Genomic DNA, 19,371 nt, shown 5'->3' on the forward strand with positions numbered 1-19,371 from the left:
CAAGTGTAATGGTAACCAATCGGCATTTTAGTTTTCGTGTTTTGTTATGATAATTCAAATTGTCTCTGTTTCACCTCTAAACACCAATCCTTTGTTCAAAGAGAAAAGAAGAGGTCTTATACGTCATTTCTCTGTTATTTATTTACATTCCAAATACCCTCTCTAGTTCTAAAAAGACCATTACCAACACCACTCTGTCTAATTCTGGTGGCGTCCTGAGCTGCCAGCCTTTTCTTTGACTTCGGCGCTTTCCAGTGATAGCAACTGGAAAGCTATAAGAAATGCCTCTACACTAATATTTTGATCAAAACAATTATTTTGTTATTACTACGTATAGTAATGCAGACGTACTAGTGATTTTATTCCTCGTGGCAGCGACAATATTTTCCTTGCCTCAAGCCTTATTATAGAATAATAATCTTGACTCGCCGCGAAGGGTACGGAGCATATTGTCACTTATTTCGTCCAATCGCGCCCTTGAAAGGTAAGATTATTTTAACTACATACTATTCTCTTATTCTCTCGCTATATAATGTATCTTTTCCTCGGTGATCCTACCTATAAGTAAATCAGTAAAATTCCCGTTCAGTTTGCGTTTACTCAGCCCATGTGGTAAACTATGATGTAGTAATTTGCAATAAATTGATTAATAGATATCATTTAGGCAAAAGCAGCGGCACAAACGCATAAAGCCAGCTTTGCGCGGTTTATCATGCTAAATCATCTCTATATTCAAACATATATATGGTAGTTATTTTAATTAGTTGTAGTTTTAAGACATAAAACACTAAATTTGTTAGAGTTATCGGCACTTCGTAAAACACGTGGACTTTGAATGAATCACTCAAAATCTCACGTAGCGAACGCCTGAACTGTTTTTCGCGAAAAAGCGGGGTAAAAGGTTTTATAATACAAATAAATTTATCCTACAAGGTATCATACACAGTACTTCCTGACTTGAATTTGTGAAACGAAGTTTTTGAGTTTTTTCTCTTTGAAAATTTGATTTATTAAGCTCTGTTTGTTTACATTACTTTTGACACTCAGTTGTGTGTCACACAGCAGGGCCTTTCAATACAAAACAGACTGTTGCTGTTTCCAAAGCTCCCGTTTTCAATAATTTCAGACATGAAAGCCGGTTTACTTGGGAGGCTTTTTAACGCAAAGATTTCACGTTGTGGCGAAGCACGTGGCGATATTGGTTCGCTCCTGCTCCGTTCATTTCTTGGCACCTGTCAACGCACAGGGAGGCGGAGTGCGATTTTTTTAGGCCACAGACACTTCAACGTCTTAGATTGCTCCTTTGTGCATTTAATGATCGCAAGAGAGGGACGCAAATCGTCTTCGTTATTCAGGAAGACGCCCTAGCAAATTAGGCTTATGATCTAAATGGTTGTTGCGCCAAAAGATGTGGAAGCCATAGGTAGTGGATGGTAGTGGCTGCATTCATCACCGTCAGGGGCGTACGCAGGATTTTAACAAGTTGCAGTCAAAGCATTCAGAAGCTGAAAGAGGGCGTGGCCCCTCATCCCGCATTCCCGTAAAGATTTCATAGCTCCCGCTTTTGGGTTTGAAATTGGCGTCAGTGCGTCAGACTTTTGAGAATATTACACGATCCTCTGTCATCCTCGATCTGTCGATCTGAAATAGGACTTCAGTCGTCGCGTGGCACTGAACGACATAACAATATGTTTGGAAATCATCTGTATCATGATTTTAAAAAAAATTAAAATTATAGTTTTTATCCTCATCATATATATAAACCTACGTCATAAAAATAAATGAGTAAACATTTGATTTTTCCCCTCGTTATGCAAATAAGATCGCCAAAATTTTTTGCAATCCAGTGACTGCAGGCCTATAGGCTGCGTACGGCCCTGAGCGGATGCCGGGTAAACCGCTTGCAACCACTGTACACTTACTTTCTAGTTCAATGCGTACACTATTATGCGTACTTGCGCCAAAAAAAAGTTTGCTGCAGCAGACTAGGGGGGACGGGGATTCAGGAAAAGCCGAGCTTCTAGCTTCACTATCACAGACAAGGGTATTTTTTAATCTAGAGGTCTTACCAAAAATGGTTTTAAACTTTTAAATGTCACGTACTTTTACTATTAATAAACTGTTTTCTTTTGTTTATAAAAGCAGCAAAATCAAAACACGCGACACGATTATTCCGTATTGGCACTTTGCGGGAAAAATCTAAAAGGAAAGCATTGTTTAGATCTCTATCGCGTCACAATAGTCATCAAAAGATCTCAATGGCTCTCTATGTAAAGACCAAGCCAAGGAACGGAGGAACGGAGTAGTGTTACTTTAGGTATCCAAAATTCGCGTTACGTCACGGGCTAAGAACGCGCGGGATTTCTGAATGAACTCCGTTCATATTTGCGGCGTTAGTACATAAACAACAGCGTCACGACTTTGAACGCGACCATAACAACAACGATTCGCACCACTCATGGAAAGATCGTGGCTTTTTTCAACAGCGTATGAAGCTGCTAAGGATGTAGCTCTGTAAAGAGCGATGTTTTCTGAAAATAACATAATTTGGTAAGGGAATGAAGGAGTGCTCCAGTGAGTATTGAATCATGCATATGCAATTTGTTCATAGTTTTTTTACCGGCTATTCTTTGTGACAAAGTGTATAAGTCTTCATCATACATGTTATCCGATACGAATTTATATCTTAGCCACTATTTAAATCGTCGCGCATATTTAAGTCAACTCAAATCATGTGAGTTCGTACTCGGGGGCTCAAAAGTAACACAATGAGTCTAGCTTTGCTAGTAAGATCCAGAGTAGCATCCTCTTAAGAATTAACTACATTTCGATCACCATAAGTTAAATCAATTGTATCGATTTTGTTTTCTTCGACATCAAAGAGCACAAACTGTTACGTCTAACTAGAGAGTATAATGTTGGCACGAATGTACCGAATGGGATAATATTGGCGTTATTCCAGTTTCCGCCCAGGTATATGTGCTTACCTTCCTGGTCTTATATAAGAGCTACAATATTGATTAAGATTAGCTTGTTGCTTTCGTACAGATAGTTTTCTAGCAATTTTTAAAGATTTCATTGTAGCTTTTTATATGAATGATCAAAAAAGTTCTGTGATAAAGAAACAAACAACCAACCTATGGTATATAAATTTTCATTTTGTTTTCGAGCAGTCGATTCTGTCAGAAAAGCCTATAGATAAATATTATTTTCCAATATACAAATTCATAAAATATCCTGTAAGTCGTTTTGATAAGTGTGCCTTTAAAACGTGCACAGTGTATCTCCTCGGGGTACGTAAGGAAGTATGGCGATATTTACCCTTGTGGTATGTGGCGTACAATAAACACCATATCTTCTTTTCCGCTATGCGCTTTGTTGGAGTTTAGTGTGTGACTGACATGTTTGACTGTCTAGTTCAACTGTTTCCTGATAACACATACTAATGTTTATATAAATTGTCTAAAACTTTCTAGAATTATCTGATGGTAGTTAATGATTATTGACACCACTGGAATTTTCTCGAGGGTAAATTAGTCTCGTTATCATCATCTACTCTCATACTCAGATACACACTGTGTTCTAAATCGTCTCGTTCAGCGATGTTTAAGCATTGACCCTTGATGTTTTAAAGTCTCAAGTTCCGTGTCCGTGCCTTCTGATGTCGGTTGTTGGCGCCTTTGCGGCCTAACACACTCAATGATGGTGTTGATTTAATAGAAGGATTCTCTTTTTGTGTCAGAGATGTGATACCTATATAATTTGATGAAGGCCCTCAAGATATCATTTTCAAACCGAATTCCACACAGACAAAGCTATTTTTCAATAGATCCATTTTAGCACCTAGAATCCTGGGGATTGGGGGATTTTGGTAAGTAATTCTGCTGTCCCATCTCTTATAAGAACATTTTGAAGGTACTACTTTTGATTTTTGTTTAATTTTAACATTTTTTGTACTCTTTCCCCTTCTTAGAAAAATTATATAATTTTATTAGAGCCTTCAAGACAATAATGTTTTTATTATTTTTTTACTTAAAATTGATCCCCGATATAAAGATACTCTCGGTATAACGATATCGATTTCTGGTTCCGCCAACCCTAAAATATATGGAAAATAATATCGATTTAACAATATTCTCGATATAACGCCGTAATATTCCGGTCTCTTGCCATATCGTTAAATCGAGGTTCCCCTGCTATCTTATAATATACTGGAACCTTATAGTATACTGTATACACTGGAAAATTTGAGTAACATGCTTTTTAGCAATGTTCAGAAAAGCATACTTTTATGTTCAAAATTATTCTCAAATATATATACATATAACTCATTTGTGCATTTTTTTTCTGCTACTCTGAAGAAACTCTTTTTTAATAACTTAATAACTTAACAACTTAATAACTCTAGTAAAGAAAATGAAATTCTTTACACGTTGCTAGTTTTACCTACCATATACAGCTCCTTGCTATCTATTTCTTGTCTATTCAAATACAAAAGAACACAGCAGCAGTATTTGAACCGTTTAGTAGATGAAATACCATCTTTGGCAAACTGAAAAATGTTTTTTCTTACACCGTCTATTTACATCAGCTTTAAAAAATGCAACAGCGATCGATACACTTTTTGTTTAATTCAGTGTTACTATTGGGTTTGTAGAACCGAAACAAAAAAAATATGTCATTCTTTTTTTTTTTCTTTTATCAGATCAATACAGAAACAAATATGAAATCTTACTTCACCATCAAGTTCTTCCTGGCCTTGACGTCAATAACTGGAATTCTTAACCTTGTATTTCTGGTCATGTACATTGGATTGAGCGGCGATCTGGGCTGCATGGACCGTGGGTATCCTGCCGTGGTACGCCGACAAATCTCCAGCATCGATACCACGACGGAAGACGAACAGAGAGAGATGTCAGGACCGCGTTATGGCCACCTAGAACTACTAAATATTGAACTTAAGAGTATACTAGAGCGTTACGGTGACGCTGTGAATACCTTGGGTAGAGAACACGAAATAGCGCAAAGAAATCGAGAAACATGGAATGGTTCTAGGGAGTCTACAGGATTAGATCCGTTATGCAGCATTCCTCCGTTTCTTCTGATCTTCGTCCATTCCAGTCCGGAAAGTTTTTTGAGGAGAGAATCTATAAGGTTGTCATGGGGACGTCAAGAGAATTCTATCAATCACGGTAGCTGGGTCAGGCCTGAGAGGTGAGTAGTGATGACAGATGGATAAGGCTGATGTACATGATGACGATATATCTTGTCATGCTTCTGTTGATGATAAAGGGATTGATAACAATTGTGATGATGGTGATGGCGATGATTATGTTTTTCTTTGATGAGTATGATTATGAGGATGGTAACGATTATGGTGATGATTATGTCATAGCCGTAGCAGGCCTTGAATTATTGGGGGGGGGTCCGACACAGAAAACAATGGGGGCACAGCCACGCCCCTACTGGTCATTTCCTTATGATTTTTGAAAATATTGGGGGGGGGGTACGCGTCCCCAGTGCCCCACCCTCTCCTATGGCCCTAGCTGTTATGATAACCCCACCCCTGCTACGGCCCTAGCTGTTAAGATAATGATGGTGATCGGAATAATAATGGGTGAAGATAGCGATCAAGGCGGTGATGATGATTGCGATCATGTCGCTAGATTATGACGGAATTGGTGATGATGATGACAATGATAATGATGGTGGTGGGACTGATAACATGTGAAGATAATGATCAAGACGGAGATGATAAGTGTGATCATGTCGCTAGATGATGACGGTATTGCTGACATTGATCATCTTATGATAAGCACTTGTCGGTTATGATAATGTACTTGTTGGTTGACGGTAGTTTAAAGAACGGTTTGTAAATGATATGTCTCGACAGGACCTGGCGAACTATCTTCATTGTTGGACGAAGTAACAACTCAAGAACCAACAACCTGTTAGGCCATGAGTCGCGTGTTTATGGAGACATCCTACTCGGGAATTTCCTGGACACATACAAACATCTATCCCTGAAAATGCTTCTTGGAATAACTTGGCCATACGAACACTGCAACGCCAAGTACATACTAAAGACGGATGATGACTGCTACATGAACATTGTCTCGCTGATTCTATGGCTCAGTGAGTACCATACCCAACAAGGCACCGACCCTCTTTACATAGGCAAAGTGCAGAAAAACATGGCGGTGGTGAGGACAAAAAGCCATAGGTATTACGTGTCCAGGAGTGTCCACCGGGGAGATTTTTACGCGCCGTACGTATCTGGCGGAGGCTACTTATTTAGCGGTCATTTACTAAGCAGACTTTACAAGGTGTCGAGACATAGTCGAGTGTTTCCAGTTGAAGACGCTTTACTCGGTCGCTTCATGCGTATTCTAAAGGTCCAGCCAAGACATGAAAAGAGGTTTCTACCGTTTGTTTCGTGTGATAGGTCGTACGAGACGCTGTTCCAAAGACCCATTTGTCATTTCAAGGAACCGTTCGTGGTCCATGGGGTTAGTGAGGTCCAGCAGATTTATATGCATCATAATGTTGTTGTCATGAACTATGTGCCAACCATCTGCTCTTACGTAGAGCATCAGAGCGGTGAAGATACGTTGAGTAGACTCTGCTAATGGACTCGGTGCCCTTCTTGATATAGGGCCGTCATATGCCTCGGGGGATACAGAGACACAAACGATATTGGTGGCACAGCTATGCCCCTTACGATCATTTCCTTGTTATTTTTTGAAAATAAACTGTGGGTGGGTGGGGGGGCGCTATAGGCGTTATGGCCCTGTCATAGCGTCCTAACAGTGAGATAATGGTTAAATAAAAAACGGACTGTTCCAAGACATGAAACCTTTGTGTTATGGTGCTTTCTGTTCTAACCATATAGGATATGCAACTATAGTCCAGACATTTTATGAAAAAACGTAAGAAAAAAACACAGTATAACCCATCACTAATTTGCAACAAAAGGTTACTCAGTTATATCAGCTATTTGATTCTTTTGCTATTAGTCAGCGTGCTTTTCTATGAGCGAAATTGTCTACAGAAATTGAATACCGTGTGAGTAAACAGCTTTATCAGTTATAAAATATTTCTTTAATAAAGTCATTAAGTGAATTCATGTGTATAATCTAAACTTTGCTTCATGATAAAAGAAGGCCTATTTTAGACTCTCAAATAGCGGTGTTTCCTGCTTTTACTATTGCTAACTTATTTGTTTTTGCGGAGTAAACTCATAGTTTAGGAAAATGTTTTGCCATCAAAGCTTAGATGTTATACATGAGTTTCTTTCTTCCACTTTGTAAAAGGATTACGTTTTAATAAAACAGGCAGTTCTCACTAGAAAGATTGTCGAATTTGCAGATGCTGATGAATACTCCAATGAATAGGCTACATGGGTGGCCCAGTATGTTAGCGCGTTGGCGTATGGGGCCACCGGTCGTAAACATTTTTAGTATCTTTGTTTCTCGGCCCTAAATTTCACTTTTTTAGCGTATATGAGCTTACCAAGAAGCTTGTGTTCTTCAGTTCCAAGATGGGACATTCTCAATACATATGTAATAGGATTTGAAATCTGAAGTGCTTATAAAATGGTTTATGTACTGTGTACACTGTACTTATGTACTGTGTATACCATGGTCACCTCGGCGTCTTTTTTTTCTGAGGGACGATTACTTACGAAATTCCCTCAAAAACAATAGATGGTTCTAAATTCCCTCATGCATTAATGATGAGGGAGATATAGTTTCTAAGTTTACCTGATGCATTAATAATGAGGGAAATTTAGATAAGACAAAATAATCTTTTGTCTTCTAAATCTCCCTCTACATCCGTGAATGAGAGAAATTTAGAACCAAGATGCTTGTCTTCTAGTTACCACCAGGGAAACAAATAGAAGGCAGCTTCCTGATTAGCCCACAAATACACCCTGCTCAAAGAGACCAGAGTATTTGATCTAGTGATACCTAAACAACATTAGACTAGATCCATGTGGGATGATTTTGATTGCTGTACGCATGCGTTCTAATGACGTCAAAGAACTAAATTGTAGATATGTAAAGGGGGGGGGGGGGGGGTGAATAGGTTCGCGGATCGGCGGATTCGTACCCGAAATGCTCACGGATTACGGATTTTGATGATTATTTCAGCGGATTGGCGGATTTTGGAAATTCGGCGGATCACGGATCAGTTAACAATTTGGGCGCGGATTTCGGATTTCGACCGCTTTGACGGTCGAATTTCGGATTTTAAATGAATTTCAATCGATGCTATTATTTATCTGTCAAACCATGCGGATCTAAAAAAAATCTGATCGGCGGATTTACATACCCCTATTCACCCCCCCCCCCCCCCCCCCCCCTGTAAAGCAAATATGTAAATCAACTATCAACTATGTCTGATTTGAGAATTGTTCGTGAAAATGTGGAGGGATAAAAAACAATGCGTATGCAATGCCCTGATCCATTGAACCGTGTTTGCTCATCCAACCTAATGTTACTCGTAGTTGCGAGTTTATTTCCTCGGTGATCATGGTATTATAAAGTTAAAGCATGGCATTTCGGGGAATTTAGTGATTTTATCTATCTATCTTCATTGGGAGTAAGGGAGTAAGGCAAATTCCTCTGAAGTGTATATAACATAACAAAAAACACAATATTTAAACACCAATGCTCTTTTTAAAGGGGGTCCTTACTTATTCCACCAACAAAAATTAACAAATGCCTTTGAAATTATATGCAGGAAGGTATGGGTTTATTGTTATCTTCATCTCTGGTGAACTAACAATTGATTTTGACTTATTAAAAATCCCTTCTAACAAACAACAATTTGATTTGATATGGATTGATTACAATGAGTGTTCGGAAAGTCTTCTATACAAAGCGTTCTAGTATATCCTGTAAATAGTCAGTCTGTTTCTATTCCGAAGAACATGGCTTCGAACACGGGGGTTGAAGACATACTTGTGAGCGGGAATGGAGACTGAGCCATGACCATCACTGAGCCATCACCCCCTTCCCCCTTCAGCGAAAAGTAAGACACGCCCTAGGAGATAGGAGAGGTAAGAGAACCCAGAGGTCGTTTTGGTGCACTGTAAGAGTAAATCAGACGTGCTAACGTTGCGTGACACTGACGTTGCGTGACACTAACATTGCGTAATGTATGTTTTTGTTAGCTGTGATCGAGAGAAACGTAACACACACACCATAACCGATTCATTTTATGCGCAATCATATTTACCTTATGTTAGCGTATATTTTCAATTTTACAAACACCGTACAGTATCTGTTTATCATTTAGGAAGCTTAGAAACTTTTGCAGATTAAAAGCCCGGTAATACACAAAATTGACACCAATCATGTATGCCATAAGGCACATTCTTGCATGTTCGCTCTACCCCCTGTACCCATAATAGAGACAAAAGGGCACTCGCCAAGGATTTGGGGGACTATCCAACTTGGCTGCCTGTGGTACTCGCCGAGAACTATTTGATGGCCGTACTTATTTCTGGGCAGCCTGTAGTTTGATGAAACGTTAAGGCGGACACTCATGGACGGACAGCTCTACTTGACCTTATAGTATTACTTTTTTACCTCTGCACAACTGTTCTACTTTTCGATTCTACCAATTCTAGTTAACAAACCCTTTTTTTCGGCAATCGAGCGAAAGTGGACGCTAACACGAAAGATGACTATTGGTAAATAACTAACCCTCACATTTAGATGTTCTATCTAGTGTTCTAAAGACCAAGGCCAGTAGTCTAAAGACCAATTAACCTTGATGAAAATACCTAGTTTTTTTCTCACTGCAAACTCGGTTTCCTTTCTCCCCGTTCTCGATTTTTTTAAAGATTACCCCGATGTCCCTGCGAGCCACTTTGAGTGACAACTAGAAGTCTGATCTGATCACGCATGCGCATCATCTTGCGCTGCGCATGGATTTTCTCCCGCCATCGTTTGATCGCACCTTACGCCAACTGTCGCTTCTTCGTACGTTGGCAGCGTTTGCAGAGATGTTGTTGCGGTGGTCGTAGGGACAAACTGGCTACTATTGTTCCCTGGCTCAGGTACTGGTAGGTACACGAGGGTGAAAGGAGGCGGACGGGCTTGCTGTGGACAAGCTGTCTGAGGAGGGGCTTGTTGGTTCTTGCTACAACAGTAGATCATAATGACGGCAATTGAAATGACGACGACGACTGCAATGCTTACGCATATTAACACTATTGGATCGACTCGCCTTTTTTCTTCAGTATCTGTAAAAATAATAATAATAAACGCCCTTAGACGCACCCGAACCAATTAAAACTATCGGGCAGATTTATATTTTCACAAGTTGTACTTGAAGTTAAATTTGAATATGGGTACGACAAGTTACTCTTCATATTAGTTTTAATGTTTTTTTTCAAATCATTTGCTTTAGCAAATGCAATAGAGCAGGCAGCAACACGCCACATATCATAGACAACACAGCATCAGTGGGCAGGTTCGAGACTGACATTAAACACGGCATCATAGACAAGACTCAACAACAACAGAAGATGAAGAAACCACTCGCATAGGGGACTTGCGCTAAGCGATCACGCGCTTTTGTGGTAGCAAATTAGCGCGCGCTCACAGGCTTTAAGCGGCAAAAAGACAGCTACAAAAAGCTGTCTTTTTAGACAGCTACAAAAAGCGCTTACGAATAAAGCCAGAATTTTTTTCAGAAAGGGATTATTTTCATTTAAGAACTTTATTTTTCCTCGTTCTCTGGCCTGACGGGCGCAGTCATTTTGGTGTTGAATTTGACTTCAATTTTCCAGCCAAAAGGTCACGTGATCTCTTTGTACCCCTACCCCTCCCCGTCCGCCGCCCCTAACTCGTAGCTCATTGGACCTTCCAATTGTGTGGAGTGATTCGTTTGCAACGGCTGACTACCGGAGATAGCGGAACTTACCTGTTATTATCGTGCGTGTGGTTAGTGGTCTCCAAGGGGTCTGGTAAAACGCTCGAAAGCCTTTCCCTCGACAAATATCTGGGCTATCGACTGACTTAAACCTCACCGCCAAAATCTCGCGACCAGGCGCGCGGAACGAAGAAGGTGACAGACGGTGAAATCCTCCGCAGTAAAGACGCAATGTTGTATTCTTGTTATAGATAAAAACTCGGACTGTGTCAATGTTGTTGTCGCTGCAAGATTGGGAGTAGTTGCACTTTCCTAGATCAATAAACTCTATCGCCACATAGCTGATGTAGCCTCTGTAGTACCCTATTACCCATTCTACTGTGGTATTTGCAGGGTATTTGCTGTATGTATTGTTAACCCCAATGATGTATCCTGGACTGTTGAAGTAGCCATAGCTCTCGTCTAGATAGAATGCTAGGAGAAAATCCCCATGAGTTTTATGCCATTAGAAGTCTATTAATCAAAATACCATAACAGTCGTGTTCTTTAATCAGATTAACTGTATAGTCTGTATAGAACTTTTCAGGGCAGACAGAAGAAACCGAAACGTTACAAGAAAAAGTACTAATAAAGACGAAAATTTGTCGACTAGTTTTTGGTGGGCTTTAAGTTACCATCCATGCAAGAACTAGGCTAAGTCCCATTGCGGCAAAAAGCTTTATCATAGCTTTCCCACATAGGATATTTTTTATAATAAACACACAGGCACAAGATATAGAATATAGTGAGATTTTGAGGAAATTACATGAAACATGTGCTCCCTAATATATCTTATCCGAGATTTTCTGTTTTGAACCAATCAAAAGAAGAAAGAACAATAGTTTTTCTTGACATAATTTTCACAAGGTTCCAAGGTCTAATAAGCCATGTTACACATACTAATAAATCCTAAAACTCAAATATTAAAAAACGTCAGGTATCATTTAGTTTAAAGTGTAACTTATGTTGTAATATTTTGTCTTAACCAATCAAATTTCTAATATTAACAAAGGCATTTTTGACGTGCATATGCCGTTAGGTTGCCTAGTTCTTACACGGAGCGTTAGGTCTATGATAGACAAGCAAACTACAGTGCGGCGATCTCATCATTGACAAAACCCATATCCTATCTACCACCATAAAGCCGCCACCCTAGGGAACGTAAAAGGTGGCTGCAAAATTAGAGTACCGGTAGCGTAAATGATCTAATAAAGGCCCGGAGCGTTTATTAAATTTCGATGGTCCGAGGGCAAGGGGGGGGGGGGGGGGGGCGTTCAATAGATAGGAGGCGTTTGTTAAAGAGGGGCGTTCTTTACAAACTATAACAATATAACTAACTCTAGTGCAGAAGGGTTCTAGTCTCAGTCAGGATCACGTAAATTATAGCCTGCGTAGCAAGCGTTTCTTGACATTAAGCAAGTTTCACCCAACAGAAGCCAAACTCAGATTAATAAAATTTGATTTATGTTACCGAAATTCCTATGTCGTTTGTTTTTAAACTGGGAGGGATGGTAGGCGGGTGTTTACTAGATCATTAGATCATGTATAGGGTTTTTAGGGGGAGTGTGGGAGTAGGTATTAAACAGGAACTCTAATATTAAATATGTGGGTTTCTGTTATCGCTGGTAGAATACGGAATGCACACTCGCGCCTTTCTTGTGTTATTAGATTTCTTTACCGAATAAAATGAAGTTTCTCACAAACAATGTTCACAAATGCTTTTTCGGGCACAGTTTGCGCAAACGTTGGAAATATAAGTGAACCTACTTTTCCATGGCTGTACACCATCACACAAAGGAAGACAAACGAGACCTACAAACGCTAAAAAGAACTGATATTAGAAAATTATATCCAATGAGTTAGCATTAAGCCCTATTAAAGAATCTATTTAAAAAAACATATGTCTTTAATGTTTGTAGTATATAATTTTCCGAATTACCTGCAAAACAAGTGAAGCAACGTCTGCTAAAGTAAGGCATGCTGGAGATCACACGCGATGAATTCGTTGCAAAAGCTCCAATAACTTTCACAATTTCTACAAAGAACACGATTGCTCACATTTAGCCGACGAAGTTGTTGCCTTTTCTATAGATAACGCGACTTCGTTTTGTTTTCCTATGTTTTAGAGGAAGAGTATACTATCAATGCAAGTTCGTACGTATGTCGATGAGACAATGAACCAATACCGCACACTTGACGCAACCGCGATAAATAGAATTCAGCACTACAACAGCGTCATCGCGAGTGAATGAATGAATGGAAATAAATAGTTATAGCAAGCATAAAGAAGTATGATCTTAGAACAACGATTAATCAAGGCGAAAGAAATTCAAAGCCAAGAGTAAATCAATTTGTTTAAATTCTTATTCCTCATTTCATAACATAATCGGTCACGTGGTAGCCTCCTCCGCAGGCAACTCATAATTAAAAGGACGGAAAGAATGGGTTACCTGTGGCGAAATTGCGGAGGAGGGAGACTAAGGAGCGCTTCCGGTTTTTTTGCCACAGGAAACCCAATCCTTTTTCTTTTCTTTTTCTGGTCTTTGAGATGCCTGCGGAGGAGGCTAGACACAACATAGCCGTATTCAGATGTTGGACTGCTACGGTCTATAAATGTGCGCATATTATTTTGACAATGAAGGGGCTTGGAAAGGTTATGTAAATGAACACGGACTTAACAAGCCTGCATCACAAAAACATACAGTTATTACAACTATAAACGCATATGCCCCTCCCTTGATTGCGCCTAAATCATTCTCAGGGAGTCATATTTATCTCTGTTTTCCTACCAATATCGATATCACCAAAACAAATATTCCAATGAACAAATATTGTGATTGTTGGAATGCAAATTGAGAATGCGGGAGGAATTGAGAAAGGGGGGAGCCCCTAGAGTGTAAAAATCCAGTTCGTATATCTTTATACACAATATAGGATCTCCCTTCTATCGAGCCTGTCAAAATTATAATGAACTTAATTAACGTTGCCACAAATGACGAAGAAAATGCCTTTTGTCTGGAGACCTAATTTTGATTATATGTCAAAGAGTCAGTAATGATCCCCTGGATGTGAGAGTGGTGATGGATGTGGTAGGGAAAGCCAGGGTTTGCTAAGGTGGATACACAGTCTAAAAAATCACGTTTTATTTAAGAAATTATTTGCATGTGTGGCTAAAATGTTTCCCTTCTATTTCTGTCTATGTTTTTTTTTCTTAGTTTGTTTTGTAGTATTCCTCTTTACAATGCGACGGTATAGCATATTTCGCTTCTCCTCGACCATGACAATTTTGACCGATTTTGATTCTAACATCGGTTGTTTATAGACTTTGTTCGACTAAAATATAAATATTCTAACCTTTTTATAGACTAACTGATAAATGACTACCGTTGGTTCCATTTAGTGGCGTTTTACTGTAAAGACATTTGAATAAAATCCTAGGACCCGAACCTATCCCTCACCCCTACCCCCTTGGGTCGCTGTTATGCCTTAACTAAATAGAAGGTGTACATAGTCAAGAACAACGATCCTCTTCGGTGCGAATAAGTAAGTTCCAGTAACTGAAGTGTCGGACATGATCGAACAAGTGCAAGCGTTACCTGTCAGTGTTCCACGTGGGAAAACACTAAACAGATGGGTGATAAAACTGACTTCCTAACCTTGCTTCTCTTAGGCGTCTCTAGTCAGTAAACTAGCGAAACAAAGCTTTATGATGCTATGCATTGTGATGAGGTCAAAAGCTTTTGGCAAAGGACCATGGGAAGCGGACCTTCCCGTATGATAACTGGGAGATGACCGTACGATAATCGATTATAATGGTATGAGTACAATGGCTGACTCTCCCAATTATTATACGAAAACTTCTTCCTCGCCATGCTGGGCTCGTCTATCCAGTGTTACTAATGTTCCGCTGGTCACCGCGCTACCGGAACCGGAAATAACAGCAGGAGAACTTGCGGGGTCCGTGGACGAATGCGTATTAGGATCAGTTGGCTGTGAGTTCTCATCAATCCTCTGAGATGTCGATTGCTCCTGGGAGTTAGACTGTGAGCCCAACAAATGTTCTTCCGAAGAAGTTCGTTGTACTTGTGCAGACGTCAAGCCGTTGCCTACCGTTGCCTCCTCGTATGTCGGAGGCATCTCCGAAGAAGGCCTCGAGGTTGTTCGCACATTAGGGTCTCTCAACTCCGCGCACGATTCGGCGTACGATGGCGGGGGACCGGACAAGCTTGTCCGAATTTCTGCAGTACCTGTCCGTGTTGTGTAATGCACCCTCGGCTGGGGTTGGTAAGCGGGTGGGGCACGGGATTGGGGTGTGTGTGAAGTTCCGTTTCGCCCATTCCTCTGGCCGTTATTTTTATTTCGGAACTTGACAAAACAGTAGATCATAAGGGGGCAGACAATTACGGCGACGACTGCAATGCCAATAAAGACGATCACTATGGGTCTAAACCCACTACTGGCTGTGAACGAACGAGAAAACAAATTAACGCCAGAAGAACATCACTAAATGGACATAAGGTAGTGGTGCATGTGCAAGGATGTCTTTGATGTTGTTGGAGGTGGTGTTGGAGTTTATAAATGACGATGATGAATAATTATGATGATAATGATAAAGATCACCATGGTGATGATGATGGCGATGGTGATGGCGATGGGGATGTTGATGGCGATGGTGACGGTGATGTTGATGGTTTTGATGATGGTGATGGTGATGGTAAGATCTTGTCACAGTCAGGTGATGGGGATGGTGATGGTGAAAGGTAAAAGAAAGGGAGAATGTGGGTGGGTGAATAGAACCTCTACCCTCACGTTTAGCTATCGTCTCTAGCATTACTCACCTGAGTCGCCACTCGGCGTATTGATCGCATATGTGTAAGGGACCGTCACCGGCGCCTTCGTCGGGTAAACAGCTCCTGGCTTGTACATCTCGTAATACGCTTGAAATCCTTTCCCACGACACGTCATGTGTCTATCTTTTGAATCAAACCTCACCACCAGTCTACCCTGAGTGGCGTAGTACTTACGGGTAGGGTCCGGGTAGTGACCGTTACAGAAATGCCCCAATGTGAGATCTGTCTCGAAAATATAGACGCGCACGCTGTCGTACTTGTCACAGTCAGGACCGTCTTCGTACGTGTAACATCGTCCCAGATCAATGGACTTGATCATCACGTAGCTGTTGTAGCCTCTGTAATGTTCTATGATCCAATTTATTGTTATGTTCGTTGGGTAAGGAGGGTAGCCACCGTTTTCGAAGTTTGGACTCTCAAAAAGGCCATCTCTACCATTGAGTGTTATTGCTGTAAGGGAGACAGTGTGTTAACCTCAAATGACTGTGTTTCAACATTCAACAACTCATTTTGGAAAAAAAGAAAAGCGAACTGATGTCCCAAGTGAATTCTCGATATTTCCCGGGAATTTCAGGGTCGTAGCCAGGGGGGTGGCCAAGGGGGCCTGCCCCCCCCCTCTAGCAGCCAAAAATACAGTAAATGTATGATACATTATCTAAAATCAGGAGAAAATGCCTTGAAAGGGCCTTCTGGCTCCCCTTCTGTTAAAAACCCTGGCTACGCCGCTGAATTTTCAGGATTGTTGATATTTTCGTGAGTTCTTTGCGAGAGCACAGCCACAAAAGCGTTATTGCTGAGCGCGACTTCAGAAGGTCCAGGCTTACAATTTGCTTTTCTGAAGTGGGACAAATAAAACTCGTCTTTGTCACTGTGTCTCCCTGGTCACGTGAATCCTCTTTGCATGAGTATCCCAGCATTCCCAGCTTAGTTGAAGAAGATTCTTATTTCTTACTTCTTGCTGCTTTGGTGAATAACAATCTAAAGAGCAAAAGTTACTTACTTTTATATTGCCGTGCCCAATTGTTTGTAGGAAAACCTAAAATAACTAACAAATAAAGGAAATATGTTATTAAACTTTATTATATAAAACAAATAAATGAAATAATCTTGGAAGGCAATTATTAAGAATTTGTAAACCCTTAAAAAATAGGAACAGTTTCTTGCATGTGAAGTTCATATGAAATAACATTGTTACCGGATATAACGCTGCTGCCTTTATCAAAGCAGGCGTGCAGCTCAGGGTTAGAGTTATAAAGCATTGATGATAGTTTTATATTACTACATAAAATTATTATCATCATCATAAAATGATTATTTTCATCATCATCATTTATTGGAGAATTGTCAAATACCATACTTTTTCCGTTTGCTATCTATGACCGATTTGATTTTGAATAACTTCGCTCGCATTACCGGGCCACTCTAGAAAAGTTCGACGGATAATGGTTCTCACTTGGACGTAAGCGCAAGTGCAACCCAAGTAATTTTCCGATTCTCACTGGAACACAAGCGCAAGATAACGCAACTGCTAGATTTTTTTTCGCTTGCGTTTGACAGATTCTCACTTCTGTTGCGCTTCCGTTAGCGCTCTGTTGCGCTTCCTTTAGCGCTTGCGCTTGCGTCCTAGTGAGAACCAGCCTTCAGCGGGCAGATTATCGTGCATGAAATCAAATTATGAGAAGCTCGGCCGTAGGTTCACTGCTCTATGCGCGTTTACGACTGTATAGAGCCAGCCACTTACATAAGCATGTAATTTGCGTGACATCACGTAATACTGCATGCGTGACTTAACATTATTTTCTTTTTAAAATTTTCAACAAAATCAACAAATCCAAGTCAATAATTAGTTTACTTAGGAAATGCACCCTAAACGTTAGACACGCGGAACCTAAACGTTATAATAAAAAGTTAGAAATAATATATTGCTACACCCAGATAAATTTGTTGTAGCTATTGTTCAGGTCCATTCCTTCTAAATCCTTCTCTATGTCAGCAAATATGTGAGCCATTAACGTGTGGATTTGTAAGAAGCTGATAAATGTGAAGGAAATGCTAAACTGAAAGTACTTTAAAGCATTTGAATGAATAGTTTTTAGAAAATACTTATGCAAATAGATCGCTCGATATGGTATACTGAACTGTTGTCAACAAAGAAAAACACAGATCAATCTGCCTCATGGATACGGGTTACGACGAAGTCGCTGTTCGCAGATTAAGGTAGAATTTTATGGAGCATTCAAAAACTTACCTGAAACACAAACGATACAAAATCCGGTGAAATTCATACTGAAGATGACACACGATGCGGCGATTCAGTCCAATGAGTTTTACGACGTCGCATAAGTTTTATAGAATTATCTACAGATAGCCGTCCTTATTCCTGCTGCTGGACGATACCTAAATGCAAGCGACTTGGCTTCCATCGGCTAGGTGTTCGGATGATCCGTCATTTAGCTGAAGTTTCTTTGTTACTCTATTCCTATCTTCAGCTGCAATACAGTGGTTCGAGAGCAAACCAACACAAATGACGTAATAATATATGTACATAACTCTTAATACTGCTTGACCTTGTAATAGAATACAGTCTATTTAGTGGGGATTTCACAAATTCTTCGCGTTTAGAATTGATATGATATTCTATCTTTCTTATTGAGATGGCAATCCTCCAATTTTTACATTCGGCTGAAATCGATATAAGGTCGTGTACAAGCTGAGCCCGCAATGTTTAATTTTGAAACAGAGTATAACATTTTACTAACGAATAAGCAGTTTTCATTGTTATTTCTAATAATATTACCATCATACTCTCTGCCATTGTAGGAGATAACCATTAGGGTACAGTTAGTGTAGAGTCTCATGTCAGGTCTACGCGGTATCCAATCCGCTGTATTAGGGACCTTAAAGTGCATATGAAGGAATAAAACCGATATCCTTCAAAACGGCTTAATCATCGTTATCTAATATCTCCTATGCTAGAAGAATTTTTATTACCAAAAATCCCCGATTTTCCACATTCCCCGATTTTTTTTACAGCCCTTTGAATATATCAGTCTGTAAAACACCTTTGTCGCTGACCGACAAACGTATTGCGGGCGCGTGGCGCGAAAATCAAACTTGTCAGCTCGCACGCAGTCTGCATCTTCCATTCACGAAAATTAGCGCTTCTCCCTGTGAAACAACAAGCTCTGCCGAGTGAGAAAACGATGCCAGTGACATCGAGACAAAGAAAGCGACTCAACAACAATACAGCAACGTATTTTTGCCATACCAAGACGAGGCATTTGCGGACAAATGATATATGGCTGTCGAATTACCGAAAAATACAGGAAGGAAAAAAGGAACTGGAGGAGAAGCTTGTCAGCCGTCTAATGGCTCAGTCTTAAAAGCCCATTTTGGTAGCTATGTTCCAAAAAGGAGGAGGTCTATGGCGTTAGATTCCCGCCAAAATTCATGTGTCGTATTTTAACCTATACTTCGCAATTCCAAACGTGAAACTTGAAAACCAAAACACGCAGATACGAAATGTCGACTTCGAAATTCAAAAGTTGAGTTGTAAATACGAAAAGTTGAGTTTGAAATTGACAAGTTAACGTTG

At 40.1% G+C, this 19,371-nt stretch overlaps 3 protein-coding genes across 7 annotated transcripts; 1 reads left to right on the forward strand and 2 right to left on the reverse strand.

The window, feature by feature from the left end:
* The first annotated feature begins 184 nt into the window (after window positions 1–184).
* On the forward strand, window positions 185–7,347 carry LOC5506065 (beta-1,3-galactosyltransferase 5). 4 transcript variants are annotated; one of them, XM_048733818.1, is made up of 4 exons: window positions 2,258–2,550; window positions 3,743–3,871; window positions 4,706–5,214; window positions 5,894–7,347. In XM_048733818.1, the coding sequence occupies exons 3-4, from the start codon at window positions 4,724–4,726 to the stop codon at window positions 6,627–6,629; spliced, it is 1,227 nt and encodes a 408-aa protein (XP_048589775.1). In that variant the 5' UTR covers window positions 2,258–2,550; window positions 3,743–3,871; window positions 4,706–4,723; the 3' UTR covers window positions 6,630–7,347. The 4 variants fall into 4 exon arrangements, with proteins under 4 accessions (XP_001626793.3, XP_048589775.1, XP_032230319.2 ...); XM_001626743.3 differs by lacking the exons at window positions 2,258–2,550; window positions 3,743–3,871 and adding an exon at window positions 185–484; XM_032374428.2 differs by lacking the exon at window positions 3,743–3,871 and having other exon boundaries at window positions 2,258–2,574.
* A 2,561-nt stretch (window positions 7,348–9,908) lies between these two features.
* On the reverse strand, window positions 9,909–13,109 carry LOC116613936. The gene is made up of 4 exons (XM_032374430.2): window positions 12,866–13,109; window positions 12,694–12,747; window positions 10,939–11,361; window positions 9,909–10,255 (listed from the first exon to the last, which is right to left on the reverse strand). Exons 1-4 carry the CDS (start codon window positions 12,903–12,905, stop codon window positions 9,909–9,911), a joined length of 864 nt encoding a protein of 287 aa, XP_032230321.2. The 5' UTR covers window positions 12,906–13,109.
* Window positions 13,110–14,052: 943 nt separating this feature from the next.
* Window positions 14,053–18,454, reverse strand: LOC5506064. 2 transcript variants are annotated; one of them, XM_001626722.3, is made up of 4 exons: window positions 18,025–18,454; window positions 16,777–16,821; window positions 15,765–16,226; window positions 14,053–15,386 (listed from the first exon to the last, which is right to left on the reverse strand). In XM_001626722.3, the coding sequence occupies exons 1-4, from the start codon at window positions 18,059–18,061 to the stop codon at window positions 14,773–14,775; spliced, it is 1,158 nt and encodes a 385-aa protein (XP_001626772.2). In that variant the 5' UTR covers window positions 18,062–18,454; the 3' UTR covers window positions 14,053–14,772. The 2 variants fall into 2 exon arrangements, with proteins under 2 accessions (XP_001626772.2, XP_032230316.2); XM_032374425.2 differs by lacking the exons at window positions 16,777–16,821; window positions 18,025–18,454 and adding an exon at window positions 16,601–16,761.
* Window positions 18,455–19,371: the final 917 nt, after the last annotated feature.

Source organism: Nematostella vectensis, chromosome 10, assembly GCF_932526225.1.
Source record: "Nematostella vectensis chromosome 10, jaNemVect1.1, whole genome shotgun sequence".
NCBI classification, from domain to species: domain Eukaryota; kingdom Metazoa; phylum Cnidaria; class Anthozoa; order Actiniaria; family Edwardsiidae; genus Nematostella; species Nematostella vectensis.

Coding starts and splice junctions, on each gene's coding strand:
- LOC116613936 (XM_032374430.2), bottom strand. CDS start 12,905: ATGCCTTACTTTAGCAGACGTTGCTTCACTTGTTTTGCAG. Junction 12,748..12,865: donor TTGCTTCACTTGTTTTGCAG/GTAATTCGGAAA, acceptor AGTTCTTTTTAG/CGTTTGTAGGTCTCGTTTGT. Junction 10,256..10,938: donor CACACGCACGATAATAACAG/GTAAGTTCCGCT, acceptor TTATTTTTACAG/ATACTGAAGAAAAAAGGCGA.
- LOC5506064 (XM_001626722.3), bottom strand. CDS start 18,061: ATGAATTTCACCGGATTTTGTATCGTTTGTGTTTCAG. Junction 16,822..18,024: donor TTGTATCGTTTGTGTTTCAG/GTAAGTTTTTGA, acceptor TTTATTTGTTAG/TTATTTTAGGTTTTCCTACA. Junction 15,387..15,764: donor TACGCCGAGTGGCGACTCAG/GTGAGTAATGCT, acceptor GTTCGTTCACAG/CCAGTAGTGGGTTTAGACCC.
- LOC5506065 (XM_001626743.3), top strand. CDS start 4,724: ATGAAATCTTACTTCACCATCAAGTTCTTCCTGGCCTTGACGTCAATA. Junction 5,215..5,893: donor AGCTGGGTCAGGCCTGAGAG/GTGAGTAGTGAT, acceptor ATGTCTCGACAG/GACCTGGCGAACTATCTTCA.